The 23,577-nt window shown below is 42.9% G+C and overlaps 1 protein-coding gene and 1 long non-coding RNA gene across 2 annotated transcripts; one reads left to right on the forward strand and one right to left on the reverse strand.

The window, feature by feature from the left end:
- Positions 1-5,445: 5,445 nt before the first annotated feature.
- On the reverse strand, positions 5,446-17,755 carry LOC142251025 (uncharacterized). Its single transcript, XR_012725282.1, has 4 exons — positions 17,666-17,755; positions 9,926-9,988; positions 8,334-8,391; positions 5,446-5,624 (listed from the first exon to the last, which is right to left on the reverse strand). It is a non-coding gene; the product is annotated as an uncharacterized LOC142251025 (long non-coding RNA).
- On the forward strand, positions 5,520-18,746 carry LOC142251024 (galectin-4-like). The gene is made up of 10 exons (XM_075323515.1): positions 5,520-5,602; positions 6,926-7,014; positions 10,879-11,086; positions 11,385-11,513; positions 15,254-15,289; positions 15,371-15,409; positions 15,516-15,542; positions 17,828-17,916; positions 18,241-18,403; positions 18,517-18,746. Exons 1-10 carry the CDS (start codon positions 5,558-5,560, stop codon positions 18,661-18,663), a joined length of 972 nt encoding a protein of 323 aa, XP_075179630.1. The 5' UTR covers positions 5,520-5,557; the 3' UTR covers positions 18,664-18,746.
- Positions 18,747-23,577: the final 4,831 nt, after the last annotated feature.

Here is a 23,577-nt window from a genome sequence, read left to right on the forward strand (position 1 = left end):
TTGTCATTTTATTTTAATTAAAATCGGTTGTGGTGAATGGGTCTAGATTCCCTCGGTGGAGCGGCTGTGGTTGTCTTGACCTGAAACTCTGCCCACAGCCCAGTCACTTAGTGAGACTGAGGCCGGCAGCGGTGATGGAAGTTGACGTGACATTGTGTCGTCCAGGGTTATGGGGTACTCTGTCCCGGGCATTGTATAATTGGGGAATGTCACTTGGTGGCCGTTGCCCGGTTCCATGCCCTGGGTGCTTTTTGAAAAAAGGGGTATATTTACAGGTTAAATAAAAGTTTATCACGTGACGACACTTGCGGTTTGCGGCTATGTGGATGGAGCCGCCGCTGCACAGTTTTCACTACTGGGGCTGGTGTTAGTGGCAGCCTGGATGTTGGGCCCTCCGCAAGCAGGGCCGGGCCCCAGAGGGTAGGTGAAGTAGATGGGTGTTGGAAGAAGACTGGCCACACAACGGGTTGAAGTGTAACTGGTTCCTTTACTCACGGCAAGATCTAAACTAGTCATATGAGGCTGGTTGGTCTTGACCGCTGGTCCCCTTAGTCCCAGTGCCGGTTTAGTGACCTGGTGGCTTCTTTCCCCTCCACCCTTCTTTGGTTGGTGGGTCTCTGTGGTTTGGAGCGTCTGGGGGTCCCCTCCTGGTTTTCTCTCAACGGCAGTCCGTATGACGGTAGCGTGAACCCTGTCACGTCGGAGTCTCTGGTCCTGTTCCCAGGTTCTCCCGTTGCTACTGTGTCTCGAACTTCAAGGTCAGTGAAGTCCTTGATGGTCCCCTCACTGTGCAGATTTTATCAGGTCTGCTTGGAGCGTTTGCCTGACCTAAGATTCTGTACCCCGTCGGCGCTGTGGTTCCGGGAGTACTCCACCGGCAACCAACCGCCTGGGCCCTCAGGTCACTGTTTCACTCCTGTCAGTGCATCTACTCGCTTCCTCTCTCTGTCACCGACTCCCGCCGACTATATGACTGTCTGTCCTCAGTCCACCCCTCCCACCTGGTTAACTAGTGGACTGGACTGGCTCCACCTCTAGGCGGCCATCCATTGGTCCAACCCTAGCCTGGTACCAATCTATGGGGGAATTGGAGAAAACAGGGATTATCTGGAATATTTGTGTTGTTACCGGCACTGGTCTTCCAGGTTCCTGAGGGGTAGGCCCTACATCCTGGTGGCGATGCTGTACCTTGTAGCTCCCTGATGAACTCAGGGGCGCTACAACATCACCAGATCTCAGAGGTAACAGAGCTCGGGGGTCACGTGATGGGCATGAGTGGACCTCTATAGTGCCACTCAGAAGCACAATGGACTACACAAGGTATCTGAGAAAAGCCTTCTTTATGAGCTTTACATTGATGTGGCCACTAATGCTGAGTAGCGGACCACCCTCTTTAATTCTAAAAAAAACCCCTCTGAAGTATATCAGAGATATATGCTTCTTTATCAACTTTTGAACCATTTATCGTCTTCTCCAACCTCCTGAATTATTTACAAGAAAATACAAACTGTATTGTTTTTATTTCACTTCAGTGCTGGATTCACAGCTATGCTGCTTAGTACTGCTGCATAATGTCCTCCATGCTGCTGCTGCATAATGTCCTCCATGCTGCTGCATAATGTCCTCCATGCTACTGCATAATGTCCTCCATACTGCTGCATAATGTCCTCCATGCTGCTGTATAATATCCTCCATGCTGCTGCTGATTTGGAAGATGTGTGACATGGAGACATGAGAGCAGGCATCCCCCTTGTCTGTGTGTCTGAGAGGCATCTTAACAGCTAGCATCCACTCACTAGCTCAGAGACAACTGAAAAATTAGAAATAGAGTCCACGCAAAGGAAAAATGCAGGATACAGGTCATATAATGACTATAAATAGTGTTATTCTTCATGTACAAAAATAACAGCTTATTGTAGCACCAGCGTCCCTGCAGAGACATCAACTTACTCGCATCCTCCCCCGATTTCCCCTGGCAATCCATGTCTGCTGCTAGCTCCTTCTCCTCCCGGGCCCTGTACATACCACAGAGCCAGGGTTCCCGGGAGTACAAACAAGATGCCCGAGCGTGCACATCGTCCCTCCTCTTAAATTGCCAACGTGCTATTTCCAGGAATGCCTATCAGCCTGTGACTGAGAGGCACAATGTATTTATGGCATTGTCTCATTAGGGGAGGTGCCTGTGCAATGCCTCAAGTTAGTTAGTCAGTCTGCTACCTAGCTAGTTGTCAGGTCCTGAGCTCCTGTCTTGTTATCCCTATCTTCATCTCCAGTACCGGCCTTCCCATACCTGTCTATCTCTGCAGTGCCCACCATACCTGTTCATACCCGCCTGTCCAGCCGGCCTCAGTCACCTCTCGTGTCACCTGTTCTGGGGGTCAGCTGCTACAGTCGCAGTCAATACCCCGGAAGTGGTACCTGGCGTCTGCCTCGCAGTGGGCGCTTTGTTAAGCCCCTCCCACTAAACAATTAGCCCGGGTCCCTCCTGCGGTCCACTAAACCCGCTTGCTGCCACTACACCAGCTGTGAGCGTTACACTTATTCACCTCAAATGACAGGTACGCATCAACTCCTTGGGCATACATGTACAGAGGCCATGCACCATCACTAAACGGAGCATGCCCAGGAGCTTAGTCCAGTTACATTTCCGGCTCAGGAATAAAGCGGTAGATCCCTATCCTGCACTGTGTGGCCATAGTGATGAAACGCGTAAAGCTAAGATAAATCGACTTATTGATATAAGGTGCTTTTTAAGAAAAGGGTCATTCGGTAGAGGAAGATGATCGTGGTTATGGGGGTGTCGGAGATGATACCTGTACACGGGCAGCGATGAGGAGTGCTACACGGATGTATACAGCTCGGTCCGCTGTATGTTTATTGTACGGGATTTTCCAGCCCCTCCTTACTGATAAGATTGATTAATATCAGCCCAGCCCCATATAACACACATTACCTAGTAATAATGGCTTTGTGGCCAAAGGGAAGGGAAATGTGTCACCTGTGCTCCATAGGAAACCTGAATGCGAGGATAAACATTAGGGCGATGTGTGAAATGTGCAGGAGGGCGGAGAACGAGACGCGTTTCCATCAAATAACGTTACAATTGTCTGAGAGCAACCGTTCGGGCTTCACCTTACTCGACCTGCAAAATGAGTCAGAGACAACCAGGTCTGGACGGTGGGCGTGACGTCAAAATACAGGACCCCAAACCGATCCGTCATGTGCAGTTACCAAAACTGGAGGGTCTGAGATCGACTGTGACCTCTGCATCATCTAATGCTAAAAAACAACAGCTGTGGCCACTATTTTGGATGGTTAGTTCGGACAAGGAGACATTTTTGCTAAATGTACCATGGTCCCAAATTAAAAGACAATCTAAGACAATGGACATATAAGAAATGTTGTCATGTGCTTCTTGTATATTGTGCTTTTTTTTTCTCCACATATGAGCCACTTTTTTCCCTCATGCCTCCTAAACACATCATTTACTGGAAAAAAAAAGGTACAGCTTGCGCTCGTCAAAACAAGATGGACTGTGAGCTCACTAATTGTGTTAGTTAATACGATATTTCCCTGAAAATACACTCTAGAGCATCTTTTGGAGCAAAAAAATAAGACCCTGTCTTATTTTCGGGGAAACACGGTAGCTGCCTATTGAAGTCTATGGATACAAGAGGAAGAAGAAGAGAAAAGCACAAACACACACAGAGCATGCTGATGCTTTCCAGTAAGTGTTTATCTCACCTTATTTCTGGATACACAGCTACACTGCTCAGTTCTGCCGTATAATATCCTTCATGCTGCTGTTGCTGCTTCTCAACATGTCCTACATACACACAAAACCGTAATGGCAGTGTATCATAGCAGCTAGTCTCCATCCAGTAGCTCAGAGACAACTGTAAAGTAGAAATAGAGCCCGCAGAGGGGAAAACTGGAGAAAAATGCATAATACAAGTCATATAACGGCCAGACACAGTGATATTCCTTATGTTCACACACTTTTACATGGGATTTAATAAAGATCTACAAACGAGTATTGAATCATATTGCTGCACAGGCTAAAAAATAGAAAACATATTAAAGCGTACCAATCACCAGGATTTTCCTATATAACCTAAAGCCACTGCTATACTGGCACTTTCAGGCTGATTCTATACATACCTTTAGTTTTCAGCTAGGATGTATAGGTTTTGAAACATAAGCAAGTAAAGTTTGTAAAATGAGCAGCTTTTTGAATGACAGCAGCTGCCGATCAGCTGATAGCTGGGGGGGTATTCATAGTGATACCCACCCCCTGTTATTTATGCTAATTCTATTAAAGAATCAATTTACTTTGTGACTAAAAGGACCTGTGCTGATGTCATACCCATGTGACTAGAAGGGGCAGGGCCTCAGCCAACAGAAAAATGTTGCTTCCTGGTATTAGCTATGTTGGATGAGGCCCCGCCCCTTCTGGTCACATGGGTATGACATCAGCACAGGTCCTTTTAGTCACAAAGTAAATTGGTGCTCTTTAATCATGCAGCAAAGAAAACATAACTGGCATTAAAGGAAGCGGCTGCCATACTTAGCTGATTGCTAAGGGTCACTATTCCTGAGATGAGAGCTGTGCACTGACACCCACTTGCCCCGTTGCGTCCATTCACATGAATGAGCGACCATGTATCACCTAATCATGTCGAGTATTTTGGAGCGAGAGGCACTTTTTACAGCAGAACCTATTGACTTTCATATGCCTAATCATATCCTGCTGTGTGCATGATCCCTTACTCTTCTATACCAGATCCTCTAAAGTCCAAAATCCAGATCCACTAGCCTAATCCGTAATCCCTCTCTCTTTTTTCCCCTCCTTCCTCCAGTTTGCAAAAACTTACTATTGTCTCCTGAGATCAGAACATTCCATTTACATCTCCAAGTCTTCTCCCGTGCTGCACCTGTAACCCGCACTGCCACGACATAGTGCGCTCACCCCACTCATCTTCATCTATAAGCCATCCAAGGTTGCCAACTTGACTTTTTTTTTTAGGGCAGCTTATCCAAAAAAATCACAGACAGACAATATCATTTTTTTTTGCGGGGGGACACATTGGAAAACCAGAACTAATCATTATGATTATAAGTGATCCATATCTACCGGCCAAAAATCAGATATGAGGACCGTGAACTGCAAAATAATCTAAATTTCTTCAGCTTAAAAAAAAAAAAAGACGGACGCCACAAAACAAAAAAAGCCCAATTTTTACGGATTGTCATGGAATTTTTGGATGACGGCAAATGAGAAACCAACTATTGTTCTACTAAATTTGCAAAGCTTTTGAAAGGTTCTGTGCAGTATAAAAAGAAAAAAAAATCCACATCATTTCTAATAGCAGACTATGATCAGAAGGAGAAAATCACTGTAATTTGATCAAAGGTTTTTTTATATCAGCAAATTGGAGCAGTGAGCCAAGAACAAAGGTTGTATGAATAAGACGGAGACCGTGCCCAAATCACGGGTGTGTATATAAGGAGCCGGCTCTGGGCACACAGCACTTTTACTGGGTGGACGACATCAGACATGGCGTTTGTTTCTGCACTTGGCTACCAGCCGGTTTACAACCCGGTAAGTAACGGCTCAGTCCTTCCTGTAATTTTCCAAAAAATAGAAAGAGAAAAATTAGGGCTCAAATTTTGTAAATTTTTCCTAAATTGAACAGTAACTTCAATTACCCATTGTGTATAAATATTGATAATTTAAAACAATCCCCTGTAAATACAATATGTAAATGTGTAGGATGAGTTGAAGAATATTAAAAAAAAACAAAAAAACTTTGGCTCAAATTTTCTACATTTTTTCCTAAACTGAACCTTAATTGCTTTTATTAACTTTAATACTTATTTTAAAAAATATGGATAATTTAAACCAATCTCCTGTAAATACAAAGTGTAAATTTGCTGAATGAGTTGGAGAATATTAAAAAAAAAAAATTAAGCTCAATTTTTTTACATTATTCCTAAATTAAAAAAAAAGATAAAAAAGTAGGCTCAAATTTTCTGCATTTTTCCTAAATTGAAAAAAAATTAGGCTCAAATTTTCTATATTTTCCTATATAAAAAAATAAATAAATAAAATAATAATAATAAAAAAGAATAGGCTCACATTTTCTACATTTGTCCTAAATTAAAAAAAATATATAAAAATAATAATAATAAAAAATAGGCTTACATTTTCTACATTTTTCCTAAATTAAAAAAAAAATGTAGGCTCAAATTTTTTAAATTTTTTCCTAAATTAAAAAAATGATAAAAAAAATTAGGCTCAACATTTCTACATTTTTCCAAAATTAAAAAAAATATATAGGCTCAAATTTTCTACATTTTTCCTAAATTTAAAAAAAAAAATTAGGCTCAAATTTTCTATATTTTTCCTACATTAAATAAAAATGAAAAAAAAATAAAAAATAATAATAATAGGCTCAAATTTTCTACATTTTTCCTAAATTAAAAAAAATTTAGGCTCAGATTTTTAACATTTTTCCTCAATTAAAAAATGTGATAAAAAATTAGGCTCAAATCTTCTACATTTTTCCTAAATTAAAAAAAATATACAGGCTCAAATCTTCTACATTTTTCCTAAATTAAAAAAATTGGCTCAAATTTTCTACATTTTTCCTATATTAAAATAATAATAATAATAATAATAATAATAAAAAACGGACGTAGGTCTGCATAGCAGCTGTAGGCTATGTGCGCACTAGGCGTTTTTTTGTGTTTTTGTGCGTTTTTTGCAGCCAAAAACGCAGCGTCAAAAAATCGCTGTGTGTGCACATAGCCTTAGACCCATTTTTAAACTAACTGATGCTGTTTGCAAAAGTATACACACCCTTTAATATGTCGTTTTATGGGTGTTCTCAGCCTCATTCTTTTTTTGTCCATCTTTGTTTAGACTATGCCTTTCAGGAACCCAATTTATGGCGGTCTGCGGTCCGGCATGTCGGTTTACATTCAGGGCATGGTCCCTCATCATGCTAACAGGTAACCCATCATGGTGGATTCTGATTGGCAGCTATAATGGTTGAGTGACAGATCCCAAAGCGAGGGGAGAGATATATCCGTACAAAGACGCAAGATGGTCACCAGAGCCTGGTTATGAGTGGGATCGAGCCAAACAGGCCCGGAAAAGGGGCCACCATCTTCTCAGTACAGGCCCTACCCGAATGGTCTGTCCATAGCCGCGGCTAGGATAAGTGCCATTTGATGTCTGCATGAGAGCTGTATACACAGAACGGTGGGCAAAATAAATTGCAAAATTAGCTACCTTTTAATTTTTTATTATCCCCCGGAGGTTGCAGAGGTCCTTTATGGATATTTTGGCTGTAACATATGCAGATTTAGATTCTCTATAGTCAGCTTTACTCAGCAGGATAGGGCGGTAGTATTCATCTATTTGTAGCATCATTACAATACTGTGTGAATGGGGCAATGATACTGAGCAGAACACAGTCTGACATGATGACTAATTGACTCATAAATGTATATGACATTTGGCTGATTGTATTAATGTCAGTAGTTTAGGGCTCGGAGAACTGTCAGGCACCATTTTATTGCAGGTATTATAGCACAATCTTTATCTCATTGTGCTCCTGTAAGCAGAAGTGCACACTCGGTGAGTCAGTCCCTTATCAAAAATGACAGCATTTGGCAAATGTTCAGTCCAAGGTGCGATACCCTTATTAGATGTGTCTTCTGATGGTTGGAGCCGCAGCGTATCTAGAGTTCGATGAGCCCTGGTGCAAAATTTGGACCTGACCACCCCCTCGGGGTACAGGATATTTACACTGACACTTAGCTCTTTCCCTTAGCACCCAGCTTTCTCATACTCCGATATCCCTCTTTCCCTCAGCACCCAGCTTTCCATGTTGTGATATCCATCTTATCCTCAGCACCCAGCTTTCTAATGCTCTGGTATACAGCTTTTCCTCAGCACCCAACTTGCCCTTGATATCAGTGCATGGGAAAGCTGGGTGCTGAGGAAAGATGTGAAGCAAAACATGGGAAAGTTGAGTGCTGAGAGAAAGATGTATAGCAGAGCATGGGAAAGCTGGTTGCTGAGGACAAGATGGATATCAGCGTATAGGAAAGCTGGGTTCTGAGGGAAAGATGTATAGCACAGCATGGGAAAGCTGGGTGCTGAGGGAACAAGCCTCATTCCCTCAGTACTCAGCTTTCTCATCCCATGCTTGTATCTTTGCCCCCCATCCTAGTATATAGCCCATCCATTTTTTTACTGTACATTATATTTGGGCTGTAAATAACATTATTGTAAAGTTAGAGGAATGAAAACCCCAGCTCACCACAGCTTCTCAGTCCGGAGTTGATCATGATGCTCGCACGAAGACGCCCAGGCTATGGCTAGTGGATCCAGGAGAAACAAAATCCAGCGTGCTTAGGAATGAATAGATGAATTCCTATATTCCACTGTATAGTATTATGCAACCCCTATATAGTAGTATGCAGCCCTTATATTCCTCCATATACAGTTAGGTCCAGAAATATTTGGACAGTGACACAAGTTTTGTTATTTTAGCTGTTTACAAAAACATGTTCAGAAATACAATTATATATATAATATGGGCTGAAAGTGCACACTCCCAGCTGCAATATGAGAGTTTTCACATCCAAATCGGAGAAAGGGTTTAGGAATCATAGCTCTAGGTCTGGGCGTCCACGGATGACAACAGTGGTGGATGATCGCCGCATACTTTCTTTGGTGAAGAAGAACCCGTTCACAACATCAACTGAAGTCCAGAACACTCTCAGTGAAGTAGGTGTATCTGTCTCTAAGTCAACAGTAAAGAGAAGACTCCATGAAAGTAAATACAAAGGGTTCACATCTAGATGCAAACCATTCATCAATTCCAAAAATAGACAGGCCAGAGTTAAATTTGCTGAAAAACACCTCATGAAGCCAGCTCAGTTCTGGAAAATTATTCTATGGACAGATGAGACAAAGATCAACCTGTACCAGAATGATGGGAAGAAAAAAGTTTGGAGAAGAAAGGGAACGGCACATGATCCAAGGCACACCACATCCTCTGTAAAACATGGTGGAGGCAACGTGATGGCATGGGCATGCATGGCTTTCAATGGCACTGGGTCACTTGTGTTTATTGATGACATAACAGCAGACAAGAGTAGCCGGATGAATTCTGAAGTGTACCGGGATATGCTTTCAGCCCAGATTCAGCCAAATGCCGCAAAGTTGATCGGACGGCGCTTCATAGTACAGATGGACAATGACCCCAAGCATACAGTCAAAGCTACCCAGGAGTTCATGAGTGCAAAAAAGTGGAACATTCTGCAATGGCCAAGTCAATCACCAGATCTTAACCCAATTGAGCATGCATTTCACTTGCTCAAATCCAGACTTAAGACGGAAAGACCCACAAACAAGCAAGACCTGAAGGCTGCGGCTGTAAAGGCCTGGCAAAGCATTAAGAAGGAGGAAACCCAGCGTTTGGTGATGTCCATGGGTTCCAGACTTAAGGCAGTGATTGCCTCCAAAGGATTCGCAACAAAATATTGAAAATAAAAATATTTTGATTGGGTTTGGTTTATTTGTCCAATTACTTTTGACCTCCTAAAATGTGGAGTGTTTGTAAAGAAATGTGACAATTCCTACAATTTCTATCAGATATTTTTGTTCAAACCTTCAAATTAAACGTTACAATCTGCACTTGAATTCTGTTGTAGAGGTTTCATTTCAAATCCAATGTGGTGGCATGCAGAGCCCAACTCGCCAAAATTGTGTCACTGTCCAAAGATTTCTGGACCTAACTGTAGTATTATGCAGCCCCCATATTGCTCCATATGGTAGTATGAAGACCCTATATCATTTAATGCACCCCTAAAGTCCTCTGGCCACCATGATTAAATAAATACTCACTTCTCCTCGTTCCCCACAATTGTTCTGCCCCGAGGAGTATTCCAATTTCAAAAGGTTGTCCACCTATAGGAACATATTTTGTTTTTTACATTAAATGCATGTATTTGGGGCTAAAAATCACATTTGGAATTAGGTTTCATTCAAAAATTTGCACTGTTTGGCTCATACCGGCTCTTTGTTTCCCTACACATTCAAACTTGATGTGGTCCATGGTCATTTATCACCTCAGAGGAGCTCAGATAAAGAGGGACAAACTCTCCCATTTATCAGACTGAGCTCACTGACAGTTTCTCAGTTAACTCATTCTACAGTGCTAAAGAATGCAAAAACATCAGCTATCTGCTGATCAAACTATTATATTAGCGAAGGTCCAATCACCCCAGTGATTGGCAGAAAGGGGGTACCATTTTCCCAAATGCAAAACTACTGACTTTGTCAGTGTCAGAGCATGTGCAAAAAGGACACACATCACCTCCTCCTAGATGGGGTCTGAGATACATGGGGCCTAATTGTAAGCAATTAATGAGAGTCCCAGGTGGAAATCTGAAGCGGAGAGGGGAGAAAGTACCCAAAGTCTCATGGATGGCAGAGAAAATAGGCTTGAGATAGGGAAGAAAGCACATGAAGAGGGAATAAGTGCAGGATAGAAGCTGTGCTGAAATATGAGCAGTGAAGACAGCAGTACCCAGAATATACACATCCAGCCTGTATTTCTGAGAGAGTCACTCCCACATGAGAAAAATAGGAAATTTGAATCGGCTGCAAACTGCATATCAGGAGGTATGAAAATGAAGGAATAAGGATTGCAGACTGCAATTTTACTTGCAAAATTAGCCTCTTACATGGAAAGATCAATGTAAATGGTGTCCATAGCCTTTAAGGTGAGGGCTAAGAATATAGAAGACTTGTCAGAAAAGAGAGCTGTAATGCTGTGTGCTTTGTGTCGTTCCTAGGTTCCATGTGAACTTTCTGTGTGGTCAGTATGATGGAGCAGACATTGCTTTCCACTTTAATCCCCGCTTTGATGGGAAGGACAAGGTGGTGTTCAACACTTGCCAGGGTGGGTCATGGGGAAGCGAAGAAAAAAAGAAAGATGGATTCCCCTTTCACAAAGGGAGACACTTCGAACTGGTGTTTTTTATTAATCCTGGAGGCTACCAGGTAAGGAACTATATGTATATCGCCTTGTTCTACTAAACCACAATCTCTAACCCAGAATTTGCTACTTCTGAATTGGCTGTCCAGATTTAGAAAAACATGGTTGTTTTATCCCGAAAAGAGCGCCATGTCTTTCCATAGACACTATCTGATAGTGCAGCCTAGTTACAGTAAAGTGAATTCAGCTGCTATACCACACACAACCTGTGGACAGGGGTGGCACTGTTTTACTAAATAAGCTGTCATGTACACAACTCATCCGTCTTCAATAATAATGACCATCTCTTTTCTTTCTCTCCAGGTGAATGCGAATGGTTCCCCCTTTTATGAGTATCGTCATAGGGTTCCTCTTGAGAGAGTGGAATGTGTTCAGGTGGATGGAGACGTGACCATCCAATCTCTGAGCGTGGTTGGAGGAGGAGGTGGTGGGGTGAGTAAGACATTGGTGGTACTGATGGCAACGGATGGAACGGAAGAAGCATAAGATAGACAAACTGGTGAGGAACATGTTCAGGGTGATAGAAGACAGTAGATGAAAGCCACCCATGGACAATTTATAACTGTCAGAAGATGAGGTGGTGCGGTAAGACATTGATGGTACTGATGGCCGAGGATGGAAAGGAAGGTGCTAAATATAGGCAAACCAGTGAGTAACATGTTGAGGTTGATAGAAGAAAGTAGATTAACGCTCCCCATGGACAATAGATAACTGGTGGAGGAGGAGGTGGTGTGTTAAGTAAGAGATTGGTGGTACTGATGCCAAACGATAGATAGGAAGACAGAAAAGAGAGACAAACTAGTGATGAACATGTTCAGAATGATAGAAGACGGTAGATGAAAGCCCCCATGGACAATAGATAACTGTCGGAGGAGTAGGTGATGGGTTGAGTAAGACATTGATGGTACTGATCACAGAGGATGGAATGGAAGGTATAAAAGAGAGACAAACTGGTGAAGAATATGTTGAGAATGATAGAAGACAGTAGATGAAAGCCACCCATGGACAATAGATAACTGTCGGAGGAGTAGGTGATGGGTTGAGTAACACATTGATGGTACTGATCATAGAGGATGGAATGGAAGGTATAAAAGAGAGACAAACTGGTGAAGAATATGTTGAGGATGATAGAAGACAGTAGATGGAAGCCACCCATGGACAATATGTAACTGTCAGAGGAGGAGATTGTGGGTGTGTAAGACATTGATGGCAAAGGATGGAAAGGAATGTGCAAAAGAGAGACAAACTGGTGAGGAACATGTTCTGAATGATAGACAGTGGATGAAAGCCACCCATGGACAATGGATAACTGTCAGATGAGGATGTGGTGGAGTGAGTAACACACTGATGGTAGTGATGGCAGAGGATGGAAAGGAAGGTGCAAATGATAGACAAACCGGTGAGGAACATGTTGAGAATGATAGAAGAAAGTAGATTAACGCCCCCCATGGACAATGAATAACCAGTGGAGGAGGAGGTGGTGGGTTAAGTAAGAGATTGGTGGTACTGAGGCCAAAGGATGGATAGGCAGACGGAAAAAAGAGACAAACTGGTGAGGAACATGTTGAGGATAATAGAAGACAGTAGATGAAAGTCACACATGGACAATAGATAACTGTCGGAGGAGAAGGTGGTGGGGTAAGTCATTGATGGTACTGACGGAAAAGGATGGAAAGGAAGAAAGGAAGATGCAAAAGAAAAAAACTGGTGAGGAACATTTTCAGGATGATAGAAGACAGTAGATGAAAGCCCCCCATGGACAATAGATAACTGTCAGAGGAACAATAGTTTGGCCAATCGTCCATCTGTCAGCTATCTCTGCCCAGCCTCCTGTATTTTCTCTGTGAGTCGCTGCCAGACTCTCACCCAAATACTAAAGGATTGACAGTCCGAAATTGGACGTTCCGGGTCCTTTTTCACCACTGACATATGTTCCCCCATACACATTAGATTGTCAGTCAAGTCTCGAGAGGTTTGGCATCTTGAATTTTTACATGCCCAATCCTTTTATTCCAAAGGGAACATGCCAAAATCAGTAGTATCCACCAGCGGCTAATTTTACTCTTCATTGTGGATAAATGAGCACTCGGCCAAACATTACAAACCTTATGGAGAAATGGCTGTCAGCTACAGTGCCTTGTGAAAGTATTCGGCCCTCTTGAATTTTTCAAACTTTTCCCACATTTCAGGCTTCAAACATAAAGATAAAAAAATTTAATTTTATGGTGAAGAATCAACAACACGTGGGACACAATTGTGAAGGTGAACGATATTTATTGCTTATTTTAATTTTTTGGAAAAGATAAAAAACTGAAAATTGGGGCGTGCAATATTATTCATCCCCTTTACTTTCAGTGCAGCAAACTCACTCCAGAAGTTCATTGAGGATCTCTGAATGATCCAATGTTGTCCTAAATGACTGATGATGATAAATATAAGCCCCTGTGTGTAATCAAGTCTCCGTATAATGCACCTGTTCTGTGATAGTCTCAGGGTTCTGTTTAAAGCACAGAGCGCATCATGAAGACCAAGGAACACAACAGGCAGGTCCGTGATACTGTTGTGGAGACATTTAAAGCCGGATTTGGTTACAAAAAGATTTCAAAACTTTAAACATCCCAAGTAGCACTGTGCAAGCGATCATATTGAAATGGAAGGAGTATCATACCACTGCAAATCTACCAAGATCCGGCCGTCCATCCAAACTATCATCTCAAACAAGGAGAAGACTGATCAGAGATGCAGCCAAGAGGCCCATGATCACTCTGGATGATCTGCAGACATCTACAGCTGAGGTGGGAGAGTCTGTCCATAGGACAACAATCAGTCATACACTGCACAAATCTGGCCTTTATAGAAGAGTGGCAAGAATAAAGCCATTTCTCAAAGATATCCATAAAAAGTGTTGTTTAACGTTTGCTACAAACCACCTGGAGACACCAAACATGTGCAAGAAGGTGCTCTGGTCAGATGAAACCAAAATCAAACTATTTGGGCACAATGCCAAACGATATGTTTGGCGTAAAAGAAACACAGCTCATCACCCTCAACACACCATCCCCACTGTCAGACATGGTGGTGGCAGCATCATGTTTTGGGCCTGCTTTTCTTCAGCAGGGACAGGGAAGATGATTAATATTGATGGGAAGATGGATGGAGCCAAATACAGGACCATTCGTGAAGGAAACCTGTTGGAGTCTGCAAAAGACATGAGACTGGGACGGAGATTTATCTTCCAACAAGACAATGATGCCAAACATAAAGCAAAATCTACAATGGAATGGCTCCCAAATAAACAAATCCAGGTGTTAGAATGGCCAAGTCACAGTCCAGACCTGAACCCAATCGAGAATCTGTGGAAAGAGCTGAAAACTGCTGTTCACAAACGCCTCCATCCAACCTCACTCAGCTCCAGCTGTTTACAAAGGAAGAATGGGCGAGAATTTCAGCATCTCAATGTGCAAAACTGATAGACACAGACCCCAAGTGACTGCAGCTGTAATCGCAGCAAAAGGGGGCGCTACAAAGGATTAACTTAAAGGGGGTGAATAATATTGCACGCCCCAATTTTCAGTTATTTATTTTTTATAAAAATTTAAAATAAGCAATAAATATCGTTCAACTTCACAATTGTGTCACTTGTTATTGATTCTTCACCAGAACATTAATATTTTATCTTTATGTTTGAAGCCTGAAATGTGGGAAAAGGTTGAAAAATTCAAGGGGGCTGAATACTTTCACAAGGCACTGTAAATGACATCTTTCCAAAATGGTCGACCAGTCTTAAGCCACATTCACACGTTGAATATTTTATTAGTTTTTTACCTCAGTATTTGTAGCCAAAACCAGAAGTGGGTATAATATACAGAAGTGGTGCCCGTATTTCTATTATACCGTACTTTTCCTCTGATTGATCCACGTCTGGTTTTCGCTACAAATACTGATGTAAAATACTGACCGAATACGCAATGTGTGTATGTGGCCTTAGACGTAAGAGATCGACTGACTATGTAGTGTGCATAGAACTTCCAGAGATGCACGTGAGCGCTGCAGCCTACCAGCGGACACTGATGGGCTGCAGCGTTCACATTTTTCTCATTTGCTGGTGATCAGAATACAAAAAAGGACATTAAATGCCTGAAATATTACAATAATCCATTATTTTCTCGTAGGGTCCAATGGTGACTCCATCTTTCCCATCAGCTGGGGTAAGTATGTTAGTATAGAGACGTGGACGTTTCATCAGGGAGAGCGCTGTACCAATGGATGTCCTCTCTTTATCTCTATAGATGATGCCACAGCCCGGATATCCATCCATGACCCTGCCGGTGAGTACGGCTTCACCAGGTCCTCCATCTACTTTTCGGCCGCGCCATGAAATTACGTAACGTCTGCCTTGCTAATGTTCTTTTATTTTTGCTCTTATGTTCTCAGGCAATGGGAGGACCCACCTATAACCCGGTCAGTATATAGGGGTCTTACACACATCACTTATTTGTGTAAATCCTCTAATTTGGTGACTCCAACCCTTAATTATCCCCATGTAATGTTTAAAGGAAAGCTTTTGTCAGAAAATGACCTATTGCTTAAAGGGATTGTCCACTACTTTTACATTCATGGCCTATCCTTAGGATGTCATTAATGTCTGATTGGCCGGGGCCCGACACTCGGCACCCCTGCCGATCAGCTGTTCTAGGACTAGATGCCAGGACTGCCGGGGGGGGGGGGTTTGGGGGGGTGGCGAAGCAGGGAATATGTATGAGGCTAATGAGCAGCCCCAGAAGTAGAATGAGTGGACCTCTGGTAGCAGTTACAGTTGTGCCAGAGACTCGTTAAGTATAGCGCACTTGCTTTATTTTATTTTTTTCTCCAAGTTGCCGGATCTGGATCATTAGCCGGAGTTCCCAGAAACTTTAGAAACTGCGCATATCTGGACTTTTACAGCCCGGGTCCACCCATCACTACTCATAACACCTGTATATTTAGTAGATAACATAGTATTCCCCATTCACAATATGTGATGTCATAGCTCACCTCCTCCTCCAAAACAATGACTGATAACATCTCTATATACAGAAGATAACATAAGATCCACCATTCATAATAGGTGATGTCACAGCTCACCTCCTCCCTCTCCTGTATAATGACTGATAACACCTCTATATACAATAGATGTCACAGCTCACCTGCTCCTCCTCCTGTACAATGACTGATAACACCTCTATATACAATAGATAACACAGGATCCACCATTCACAATAGGTGATGTCACAGTTCACCTCCTCCTCCAAAACAATGACTGATAACACCTCTATAATACAGTAGATAACATAAGATCCATCATTCATAATAGGTGATGTCACAGCTCACCTCCTCCCTCTCCTGTACAATGACTGATAACACCTCTATATACAATAGATGTCACAGCTCACCTCCTCCTCCTGTACAATGACTGATAACACCTCTATATACAATAGATAACACAGGATCCACCATTCACAATAGGTGATGTCACAGCTCACCTCCTCCTCCAAATCAATGACTGATAACATCTCTATATACAGTACATAACATAAGATCCACCATTCATAATAGGTGATGTCACAGCTCACCTCCTCCCTCTCCTGTACAATGACTGATAACACCTCTATATACAATATATACAATAGACGCCACAGCTCACCTCCTCCTCCTCTTGTACAATGACTGATAAAACCTCTATATACAATAAATAACACAGGATCCACCATTCACAATAGGTGATGTCACAGCTCACCTCCTTCTCCAAATCAATGACTGATAACATCTCTATATACAGTAGATAACATAAGATCCACCATTCATAATAGGTGATGTCACAGCTCACCTCCTCCCTCTCCTGTACAATGACTGATAACACCTCTATATACAATAGATGCCACAGCTCACCTCCTCCTCCTCTTGTACAATGACTGATAAAACCTCTATATACAATAAATAAAACAGGATCCACCATTCACAATAGGTGATGTCGCAGATCACCTCCTCCCTTTCCTGTCCAATGACTGATAACACCTCTATATACAGTAGCTAACACAAGATCTACCATTCACAATAGGGGATGTCACAGCTCACCTCCTCCTCCTGTACAATGACTGAAACACCTCTATATACAGTAGATAACACGGGATCCAACATTCACAATAGGTGATATCATAGCTCACCTCCTCCCTTTCCTGTACAATGACTGATACCACCTCTATATACAGTAGCTAACACAAGATATACCATTCACAATAGGGGATGTCATAGCTCACTTCCTCTTCTTCCCTTCACAGTGACCTTTGCACACGCTCATTAGATGCGTCAGTACAAAAGATAGGGGTCACAATCCGACAATTGCTGCTAATGTGAATGTGTTGTTTCTTGAAACAGCAAGTTAGAGTCTAAAAAAGTGGCCAGTGTGAAAATTGCAAAAGTTATATTTTTTATGTTTAACGCAGATTTGTGATATGTTTAAAAAAAAAAGTGCCCCCCCCCCCCAAAAAAAAATAAAGTTAACACAAAAACTTTATTTAAGCAACGGGTCATTTTCTGATGATTACCTTTAATGATTTCTGATATGGAAGGATGGTAGTGACTTGATGGTAAATCCCATGTCCAGTCTTAAGGATATCCCCACTATCTGCCGGGGGACCTCGAGCCTCGGAGTTGCAGAATAATGCTCTAATCTATAATTTGGCTATGTTTTTGTCCGCTCCTTTCAGCCAGTCCCTTATCGTGGAAACATCCCTGGAGGAGTGACACCAAAGAGGACCTTTGTCATTAGAGGATTCATGCCAATGGGAAGCCAAAGGTCAGTGAACAGTGGTACTATAAAAATAAATTTTTAACCTAAAAAGAAAAAAAAGTAGTTTCAGAGCTGATTAATGCTGAAGTATAATGTTCGTCATGATCAGAGCTTTTCTTTTTATATACAAAGCTCTAAATCCTAATCTGTAAAACATAACATTGTGGTTTTCCGCAGCCACCACTAGAGGGAGCTCAGGAGCTGAAATCAATAAACACAGTATACACGGTGCTCTTTGGCTCCCCCAAGTGGTGGGAGGAGGTAGCCAGAATGTTGTTTTATATCCTGGAGATATTTAATAATTGGTCTCTTCTTTTTTTTCTTCTACAGGTTTCACATTAATTTTATGACATCAAGTGGGGACATCGCTTTACATTTCAATGTTCGTCTTAATGAGTTTACAGTGGTGCGAAACAGCAAACTTGGCGGTTCATGGGGCAGAGAGGAGAGGGAGATGGGAGACAACCCCTTTGTGCCGGGGCAGTATTTTGATGTGAGTAGAACTCGGGATTGAAGATGGAAATGTCTTTATGGCCCATGATATAACCTTAGGGGGCGTTTTACAGAATAATGAAGAGTCTCATACGGAATATTATGTCCCTACAGATCTCCGTCCGCACCGGCAATGGCCGATACAAGGTGTTTGTGAACGGACAGCCCTTCTGTGACTACGTTCATAGATTCGCAGCGCTGCAGATGATTGACACCCTGCAGATAGAAGGAGACGTGGTGCTGTCACTTGTACAGTTTTAAGAAATCTCCAAATATCGAAAGAAACACGGAAGACGTCTGGTCTTGTGATTAGTATTAATAAAATGCTGAGTTTTTGGAAATAATGGAGGCATTCATTAACTAAAGTCCATGGGTGAGAATGAGCTCGGAGACACCAAGGGGAACGGCAATGGCTGGCCTGGCATTGGGCATCCTGGAAGAGGCCATGTATCCTCTCCTGTGTGATACTGTCTGCTGAGCTGTGTATCTAATCCTCTCCTGTATGATACTGCCTGCTGAGCTGTGTATCTAATCCTATCCTGTGTGATACTGCCTGCTGAGCCGTGTATTTATTCCTATCCTGTGTGATACTGCCTGCTGATCCGTGTATCTAATCCTATCCTGTGTGATACTGTCTGCAGGGCTGTGTATCTAATCCTATCGTGTGATACTGCCTGCTGAGCTGTGTATCTAATCATATCCTGTGATATACTGTCTGCTGAGCCGTGTATCTAATCCTATCCTGTGTGATACTGTCTGCTGAGCCGTGTATCTAATCCTATCCTGTGTGATACTGTCTGCTGAGCCGTGTATCTAATCCTATCCTGTGTGATACTGTCTGCTGAGCTGTGTATCTAATCCTATCCTGTGTGATACTGTCTGCTGAGCTGTCTATCTAATCCTATCCTGTGTGATACTGCCTGCTGAGCTGTGTATCTAATCATATCCTGTGATATACTGTCTGCTGAGCCGTGTATCTAATCCTATCCTGTGTGATACTGTCTGCTGAGCCGTGTATCTAATCCTATCCTGTGTGATACTGTCTGCTGAGCCGTGTATCTAATCCTATCCTGTGTGATACTGTCTGCTGAGCTGTGTATCTAATCCTATCCTGTGTGATACTGTCTGCTGAGCTGTCTATCTAATCCTGTCCTGTGTGATACTGTCTGCTGAGCTGTGTAACTACTCTTATCCTCGGTGATACTGTCTGCAGAGCTGTGTATCTAATCCTGTCCTGTGTGGTACTGTCTGCTGAGCTGTGTATCTAATCCTATCCTGTGTGATACTCCTGCTGTCCTTGGTGACACTTTAGACATTTCTGGTCACCAGCAAAATGGCTCCGCACTGTGTCCCTACACTTCATTCTCTGTTATCCCTTGGAAACACCCAGATTGGGAGGGGGCTGTGACATCACACACAGGAGAGCAGACTCCGCCCACTTTACTGCAGCTGTAATCCAGGCTATTTCTACAGTAGGATTTCTGTAGAATTTCAGCAGCTGCTCCCCCTAGTGTTTAAGAGTGGAAAATATCAAACATTTTATTTTTTTTTTTATATTTTGCTCAATTAAAAACAAATAATAATATTTAAACAAAACATTAAAACATTAATACTTTACATTTTTTTAGTTATTGAAATTTTTTTTTTGAACGATACCTTCCCTTTAAAGGGGTTGTCCACTACTTTTACATTGATGGCCTATCCTCAGGATAGGTCATCAATGGCTGATCGTCTGGGGTCCGACTCCCGGTACATCTGCCGATCAGCTGTTCTTGGTCCCGTTGGTGTCAGCTGTCAGTGGTGTCCTATTTACATCAATAGGAGGCAGATGTGCAGTGACTGGCAAAAGATGGAGCAGCTCCGGAACTGAGCATTTCCAGCCTCCTGATGCCACCGCTAGCACCGAGAAAAGCTGATCGGCGTGGGTGTTGGGTGTCGGACCCCGGCTGATCCGACATTGATGACATATCCTAAGGATAGGCCATCAATATATAAGTAGTTTAGGGTTGGGGTGCAAACATTTTTTGATCCACGGGCCACACTGCCATATTGAATCAATTTCAAGGGCAACAATAAATTTAAAGGGATTTTTACATTAATACAATACATCACGAGACCCAAGTTTTGAATATTTGAAGAGGAGTTTGTGTTCAGTTTCTGCTGACCAAAAAAAAAATCAGTGTGAATACAGCCTAACTAACCAGTACATGAATACAGCATCATAACCACCATTAGTACATGAGTGCAACACCAGAACCACCGTCAGTATATGAATGCAATGAATGCAGTGCCAGAACCACCTTCAGTACATGAATGCAGTTCGGAACCATCAGTCCATGAATGCAGCACAAGAACCACTGTCAGTAAATGAATGCAGTTCCAGGACCACCATCAGTACATGAATACAGCTCCAAAACCATCGTCAGTACATGAAGACTGGGCTAAAACCACCGTCAGTACATGAATACAGCCCTAGAATCAACATCAATACATGAATTCAGTGCCAGAACCACCATCAGTACATGTTTAAAGCACCAAGTGTAGCACAGAGATCAACTGTAATGTCAGGTCAGCCCTATAAACAATTGTATTGCATAAACCTTCAATTCCCAGTATATTCTTAACATTGGTAAGGAGATGCTGGGAGTTTGTACTTACCAGCCATCAACAGACTGCAAGACATACAGTAATCACAGTACTGATGAAATGCCCTCAGTATCACAAATAAATAATTTCATCCAGATACCTTATAGGCGACATCTTCTTTGATTAAAGTCATTCCCATCCTTCCTGTCTAGATGTAGTAGAGATGCCATGATGAGATTCCACGCCCAGAGCTTGTCTCTGCAGACTTCCCTCGTCTTCAGCATCAAATCCCAACATGGTGCCCTTAAAAATAAAATTATCATTATACTGACCCATAAATAAAAATATCTCCCATGATGCCCCCTAAATAAATAATTGCCCCTCACTGTGCTTCCTGTACATAATATCCCTCCATACTGCCCCTCTCCATAATATCCCTCCACACACTGCCCCTCTCATTAATATCCCTCCACACTGCCCCTCTCCATAATATCCCTCCACACACTGCCCCTCTCCATAATATCCCCCTACACTGCCCCTCTCATTAATATCCCTCCACACACTGCCCCTCTCCATACTATCTCCCCAACACAGCCCATCTCTATAATATACCCCCACACAGCCCCTCTCATCATATCCCCCCAAACACTGCCCACCTCTATAATATTCCCTTACACTGTTCCTCTCCATAATATCCCCACACACTGTCCCTCTCCATAATATTCCCCCACACATTTACCCTCTCCATAATATCCCCTCACACACTGCCCCTCTCCATAATTTCTAAAATCTCCCCCTCCTCACACTGCCTCTCTCCAAAATATCCTCCAAACTGCCCCATTCCATTTCTCCCCCACACTGCCTCTCTGCATAAAGTCCCCATACCCCACTGCCCCTTGCTATACTATTCCCCCTTTCACAATCCCCATCAAATTACCCCAAAATGTACCTTGTCAGTATAATTAACCTTGCCTCCTCATCCAAAATAATAGCAGATAAATTATCAGCTCCTTCACGGAGAGAGTGGTTACTGTCATGCGCTGCCTCTGCGGCACCGGCCAGCATCAGTGTGTTGAGGTCAATAGCGCGCCAACTTCATCACATCACTGCTAGTGATGGGTGAATAGGAGGAAGGGAGCCGAAAAGACTGGTCATTTTCCAGTTGGAAATCAATTGCTGGTAATGATGATGGATGATGGTTTCTCGACTTGATCATTGCACCAAGTAACAGGTCCCTTAAGACGCTTAAGTCTGACAGACATGGTGAGACGTGGAGGAGGAGAACATTCTTCCATTGCCGTTACCTGGGCTTATAATACCCACTCAGCTCCTACATAAGAAAAGTAGTAGCTGAGATGCAATTCTCCACAGCAGCAGCTGCACAGTGTACAGAGCTGCGCTCCTCAGCACCATTCAGTGCCTACAGCCAATAACAGCTGATCGGACCTCCACCAATCTGATATTGATGACCTATCCCGAGGAGTTGTGTAGACGACCATATTTTCAGACCGGACAGTTCATTAATATTTTATGTTTGGACAACTTTAATTATGGATGCCTGTAGCTGCAACTTTCCATTCTCCAGTCAGAGTGACTAAATTTTATTTTTCTAATAATTTGGTCCATCATGGAAGTTCCACCCGTGTCCTCCTAATCTCATTTGGAGTACAACTGATGGCAGTGTGGCAGTGATGGGTCAGCGCCCGTTTCCTCCTAATCTCATTTGGAGTACAGCTGATGGCAGTGATGGGTCAGCGCCCGTGTCCTCCTAATCTCATTTGGAGTACAGCTTATGGCAGTGATTGGTCAGCACCTGTGGCCCCCTAATCTTATTTGGAGTACAGCTGATGAGTCAGCACCCATGTCCACCTAATCTCATTTGGAGTACAGCTGATGGCAATGATGGTCAGCACCTGTGTCCCCCTAATCACCTGTGTCCCCCTAATCTCATTTGGAGTACAGCTGATGGCAGGGATTGGTCATCACCCGTGTCCTCCTAATCTTATTTGGAGTACAACTGATGGCAGTGATGGGTCAGCGCCCGTGTCCTCCTAATCTCATTTGGAGTACAGCTGACGGCAGTGATGGGTCAGCGCCCATGTCAACCTAATCTCATTTGGAGTACAGCTGATGGCAGTGATGGGTCAGCCCCTGTGTGATCATAATCTCATTTGGAGTACAACTGATGGCAGTGATGGGTCAGCACCTGTGTCTTCCTAATCTCATTTGGAGTACAGTTTATGGCAGTGATTGGTCAGCACCTGTGTCCCCCTAATCTCATTTGGAGTACAGCTGATGGCAGGGATTGGTCAGCACCTGTGTCTCCCTAATCTCATTTGGAGTACAGCTGATGGCAGGGATGCGTCAGCACCTGTGTCCTCCTAATCTCATTTGGAGTACAGCTGATGACAGTGATGGGTCAGCACCTGTGTCCACCTAATCTCATTTGGAGTACAGCTGATGACAGTGATGGGTCAGTACCTGTGTCCTCCTAATCTCATTTGGAGTACAGCTGATGACAGTGATGGGTCAGCCCCTGTCTTCCTAATCTCATTTGGAGTACAGCTGATGACAGTGATGGGTCAGTAC

The sequence above is a fragment of the Anomaloglossus baeobatrachus genome, chromosome 9 (genome assembly GCF_048569485.1).
Source record: "Anomaloglossus baeobatrachus isolate aAnoBae1 chromosome 9, aAnoBae1.hap1, whole genome shotgun sequence".
Classification (NCBI taxonomy): domain Eukaryota; kingdom Metazoa; phylum Chordata; class Amphibia; order Anura; family Aromobatidae; genus Anomaloglossus; species Anomaloglossus baeobatrachus.